General features: G+C 39.3%; 1 protein-coding gene across 2 annotated transcripts in view; it reads left to right on the forward strand.

Moving 5' to 3' along the window:
• The window catches only part of vps9d1 (VPS9 domain containing 1), a 30237-nt gene extending 24722 nt beyond the window's left edge, over positions 1–5515 (forward strand). For both annotated transcript variants that reach the window (XM_071490001.1, XM_071490006.1), the window contains 2 exons: positions 447–563; positions 3784–5515. In XM_071490001.1, coding sequence (XP_071346102.1) covers positions 447–558 — 112 coding nt within the window. In that variant the 3' untranslated portion in view covers positions 559–563; positions 3784–5515. The remainder of the gene's footprint in view (positions 1–446; positions 564–3783) is intronic.
• The last annotated feature ends 485 nt before the right edge of the window (positions 5516–6000 follow it).

The following is a 6000-nucleotide window of genomic DNA, read 5'->3' on the forward strand; positions in this document are numbered from 1 at the left end:
GTTACACTGTCAACTTTGTTTACATCAGATATGCCATTGGAGATGTGCTGTGAGAGCAACTCTTCTGGGTAACACAACAGATATAAACTAATCTTTTCCTAGAAACAGGAAACATGTTGCAATGGATACAGTGAGTTAAGACTTGGGCTTCAACTTGAGTTTTTTAAAAAAAAATTTATTCAGTGCTAGATGCCACCAAATCCTTCACTCTGGCCCTTCAAAAAAAGTTCAGTACATATAGACGGGAGATTTGTGTAGTTTTAAGAACTGTCTGTTGAGATGATGCTTCGCTAAATGAACCAGAGAGGGGAAAAAAAACAATGGCATGTCAGAGCGAGTGTGGATTACATGAATATACATGGAATATGATGGAAGGGTATCTGTTCTGTGACATGGGCAAGTGACTTTACATATGTCTTATCAGCTAACACTCACTTCTATTTCAGATATCTGATAGGAGAGGAGGGCTACTGTCTGACCTCTATGCAGAGTGCCTTGGCCTATGTTGAGTCACTGCACACAGGAGGAGCTCACCTTCCTGCAGACAAGCTCATATGAAAAAGGTAAAGTCCATACTGATACTGCTGATAAATGTATTATTGGCCTTTGTTTAGAGTAAGATGAGAGCATATATAATGAGTGTTTCATGAATAAGAATATTTTAGTATTTGATGTCAGTGATGAAAACTAAAGATAATAATTGTTATCATAAATGATATGTCCATGTAAAATGCATGTGTCTCAAAACCTCTTCCTCTTTTTATGGGGGCATAAAACCAAATGAGATTTGTGTACAGGACTGTTGCATTAGTCACAAAATGTAGCTTGATAGACAGAACCTAAAACCAAAAGAGAGAAGAGTCTCAGAAACACAACTCCAAATGTTCCTTTTGTCTGCAGTCATCTGCAATAACAACTCAAAGCTGCAATAATTGATTTTTTTGGCAGCATGGAGGCCAAAAAAAGCATCAGACTAAGACTTTTTGTACTTTCCATGGAAGGATCAGTGATTCAGTGATTGAAACCATTCTCAGTAAAAACTCTAGAGACAGTTGTGTGTGAAAATCTCAGGAGATCAGCAGTTTCAGAAACACTCAAACCAGCACATCTGGCACCAGCAATCGCGCCATGGTTAGAGTCACTGATATCACATTTTTTCCTCTTTCTGATGTTTTAATGTGAACATGAACTGAAGCTCCTCACCTGCATCTGCAGGATTTGACACACTGCACCACATGATTGGCAGGTGTACAGGTGTTTCTACTCAAGTGTTCAGTGAGTGTAAATAGCATTCATGTCTTAATGATCCATATGCACTAACAACTCTGCTCTCGATCTACTCATGGAAAGCTCATTTCTCACACTTAATTCAAAGAAAACAAATGTGAAATATTAGTTTAAAATCAGGCAAATTATATGACAATTACAAATACATATTTATGACACTAAACCTTTTGTAGTCAGGCAAATGTGTATGTGCATATGCAGGAGGAAACAGAGATAGAAAGTACACTTCCACAACTATTTATTTTTACTATTTTATTTCTTGCCCTTGGGGACAAGTGAATGAACACATTGCTGGTTTAGACTGGTCAGCTGGTGAAGGGTGTGAGTGTGTTGCTGAATGGCTTGTCTGATGCCCAAGGTGATGTGTCCACACTGTTACTCGGCAGGACGGGATGTGATGACACTGCACGATATAAAATGTGACATCCTCAACTGGCACTCCCAAAAACTCCCAGTGACACAATGATTCCACAACTGCCAAATATTTAACTTTGTAGACCGCAGTGCTCCACAGAGCTGTCACCTATCTGCTGGGTTGCTGGGTTGAGATGTGGGAGAATTTAGAGTATTTAATACTAGAGGAACAGGTTAGGTTTTCAATGTCTGGTTTATACAATATGTAGACAATCAGACCTACATTTATGACTTTACACATCTTATGCAACACAGATTTTACCACATTCATATCTGATAGTTAAAGTACTACCTGCAAGTAAATTCAGCTGGAGTGACACCATAAAGTGATTCAACAAGGTGAAATGTAAACAAACTAGAACAGACACAATAGAAATGATTTCTAATTATTAAAGTCAGGCTATAATAGTTATATATTTATTTAGTGTGATAAACTCTCCTCTGTTTGTTAGAGCTCTGTTTTTAAACCTGAGTGGACACATGCTGGTCTAGAACAGCAAAACTACTGATTTATGAAAATATCAGAATCAGAATCAGTTTTATTGCCAAGTGTGTTTCCACATACAAGGAATTTGTGCTGGTGATTGGTGCAATTGAGGATCAGGGGGATCAGCAACAGTGGGGCTCTCTAGCCTTGTTGATAAGGCTGATAGCAGATGAGAAGAAGCTATTTTTGTGGCGAGAGGTTTTGGTCCTGAAGGACCGCAGCCTCCTGCCAGAGGGGAGTGTCACAAAAAGTTTGTGTCCAGGGTGGGAGGAGTCAGCTACAATCTTCCCTGCACGCCTCAGGGTCCTTGAGGTGTACAGGTCCTGGAGGGATGGAAGATTGCAGACAATCACCTTCTCAGCAGAGTGGATGATACGCTGCAGTCTGTTATTGTCCCTCTCCGTGGCAGCAGCGTACCAGATGGTGATGGAGGAGGTGAGGATGGACTCAGTGATGGAGGTGTAGAAGTTCACCATCATAGTCCTTGGCAGGTTGAACTTCTTCAACTGCCTCAGGAAATACATCCTCTGCTGAGCTTTTTTGATGAGGGAGCTGATGTTCAGCTCCCACTTAATGTCCTGTGTGATGGTGGTTCCCAAGAAGCGGAAATGCTCCACGGTGGCCACGGGGGAGTCGCACAGGGTGATGGGGGTGGGTGGGGCTGGGTTTTTCCTGAAGTCCACTATCATCTCCACTGTCTTCAGAGCGTTAAGCTCTAGGTTGTTCTGCCTGCACCAGGTCACCAGACGGTCAGTCTCCCACCTGTAGGCAGACTCATCGTCATCAGAGATGAGATATGTTGCTCTTTATTATTTAGGACTTTATTGTAAATCTGATTGGTCAGTAGTCGGGTTGTTGACAGGTTTTGATCTGATCTCTTTAAGTTAACCAGCCCAGGTTAGGAGTTCAGCATCAGTTACCACAGTGATTTACCCCAAAGAAGTCAACCACCATTGTAGGACTGAAAACCCAGAGTTAAACCTGAAGTTACCTCGAAAACATAATGGACAATGGATGAAATCTGCTGTGGATTATGATGATTTCCGGAAAGTCCCACTGTTTTTGGTTTGGAGATTTCAATTTAAAACCATTGTGTGAGATTTTTTATGTGATCATACTATCAGTATGATTTGTAAGACAAGGCTGGAATTTCTTTTTTTTTTTTTTTTTTTTGTCTTATTTTATTTTATTGCCCATAATTCAAAACAAGCACTGAATTGATATGACCTGATCTGACTGCAGGGAATAATACAATAATATACAGTAATTTTTTACTCTGAGCCATATGAAAACTGAGGACAAGACATTAACATGTACAGTGGGGTTGAAAAGTCAGCTCAGCACGGTGCTGTTTAAACCAGAAACACTGCAGTTACACCTTCCTGCTGCAGTGAGCTGTTTGAAAAACACAAACACTGACTGAAGCGTCTATATGGAGGCTCTGAGTGATATTCCCTCTGTGTGTCTGTGGTTCTGCGTTGACAGTTGTGTTTCTGTGTCCTCTTAGTTTTAACAGAATATCAAACTTGTCTGGCACTTGTCCATTTTACTTTTTTAAGATGCCAGTGCAACAAGTCTTTCATTTTGTGTTGCAGGCAGCTGCAAACCTTCCCAACTGTCCATCCCACCTTCCCTGCTGCGCGACAGAGGCAACAGCTGAACCTGCAGCTCCCTGCAAGTTATGCAGATGCATTATAATCTTGTACAAACGAAGAGAGGACTAAACCAGTGCCTGAGTCATTTCTAACCTGATCAGACTTTATACTGGGTCCTCTGAGGTTGTGATTTCAAACTGTAAAACATTAACTACCACTGGATTATTAAAGGGATTACTGTATCTGCTCAAGATTAGACATGTCTTAGGGAACCTTTGGAAGTGATGCCACTGATTATATGAATTCTTAGAAAAGGAAAAATGGTTTACAAATGTACTTCATTTTGGGAAATGGGTCAAATCTGTGGGAACTGAGGTAAAAAAAAAAAAAAAAAACTAAACGCGATACTGAAGTTGTGTCGAGTGTGTGTGTGTCAGCCAACTGTGTATGCTAAAGCCCCATTTGGATGGGATTCATATCATGGGGGATAAGATATTAGTAACCCTTCACACTTAGGACTTGGTGCATAGCTCTTATGTGGTATTTGTGCTTGAAATTGTTCTTCCGTTATTGGGGACTGGTGTATGTGAGGTCATGATGTTAAACACTAGAGGCATAGGATCTAAATCAGTTAGAGCAGGTTGCACCAGCCAAATGACGATGAGGTTTCCCTAATAGGCTGGTGTGGTGGTATTAACTTGTTTCTGTCAGATTGGAAAAAACATTTTCAACTTCCTTCATTTTGACATTTGCTGAATTTCAAGTCAATTACATTACAATTACAAGAATGACACTCCGGACAAGAGTTAAATTACAAAAGGACCAGAGAGTTCACTGACAGACGGGAGGTAAATGGTGGCTGTAATTATTAGTGGGGATGAAAAATGATCTACATTAAAGCTCTGGCTGCAATTAAAATCACTGACCAGTCACCCACCTCCCCTAGAGAAATAAATCCTGTCCAAACAGGGCTTTGGTTTTGGAAATCTTCTGGAAGACAAGAATGTCTCGGACTGATACTGCAGCAAAAATAATTTAATCCGTGTACCCTGTGGCTTTATTTTCTTTTTTTTCCTTTTTTTTTTTTTTTTAAATACAAAAACTGTGTGTGCATGTGTTTTTAAGACTGGGGGCAAAACTCATCCACAGACTATGAACTAAAAGTATAAATCTATGCACTTTGGGTGTTGAGGTGTTGAGGGGAAGCAGGTTTTGGCTTCAGACAGTGTATCTATTTGCAGACAGACTTGTCTATGGGACGATTGTCAGAGATGCCACGTAACAACGACAATGAGACACTGGAGGAGCACAGGAATGACTGCTCTTGTTTGTAGCATCTGTTGACAGTCGCTGTGTTTGCAGCATGTTGGTAACATCTGAGTTGGGTATACAGGAATGTGGTTAGGTTGTAATACTGTTGCACTTTGTTTGCTCCACTTTGTGTGTGTGTGTGTGTGTGTGTGTGTGTGTGTGTGTGTGTGGCCTGTACGACAGGTTGCAAGCCAAGCCACAGTTACTGCAGGCACATGTGACCATCATCCGGCCATTTGGATTTATGTTGTTGTTTTCAATATACAGCAGTGAAGGAATTTATCTGTTAAAAGCTAAAAGCTAACCTCATCTTCACGGCCTGTTTTCCAAAGCATTCTTCCATGTCTGCAGTGCCACAGTCACAGGATGAGAAAATATATATATATATATATATATATATATATATATATATATATATATATATATATATATATATATATATATATATATATATATATATATATATATATATATATATATATATATATATATATATATATATATATATATATATATACAGTATATTTGGAAATGAATTGATGAAATGGTTGAGGTATGGTATTAAAGGGAGCATGTTACATTGATGACAGGGAAGAGTTAAATTTTTTATTGTTTTCTTTGATTCCTTGAAGCTGTTTGGTTTTAAATGCGTAGAGACACCGGAGTGAGTGTTTACCTGAGAGGGTCTCATGTTTTTGCATTTTTTTAGCTTCAAATCATCAGTGACCATTCTCTAAAGTGTGCAGTGTTTTTTGTTAGTTAGCCATAGTTTCCATTAATTTTTACCAAGGTGTACAAATCAGTTCTAGAAACTTGTTTTGTATAGGTGTGCTATTAATAATACAACAACGATGATGTGCTTTTAGATGGAAGGGGTTATGATGATGATGATGATTACCAACTAAA

This window comes from Trachinotus anak, unplaced genomic scaffold (assembly GCF_046630095.1).
Source record: "Trachinotus anak isolate AG129_WGS33_773 ecotype Australia unplaced genomic scaffold, CSIRO_AGI_Tana_v1 ptg000002l, whole genome shotgun sequence".
NCBI classification, from domain to species: domain Eukaryota; kingdom Metazoa; phylum Chordata; class Actinopteri; order Carangiformes; family Carangidae; genus Trachinotus; species Trachinotus anak.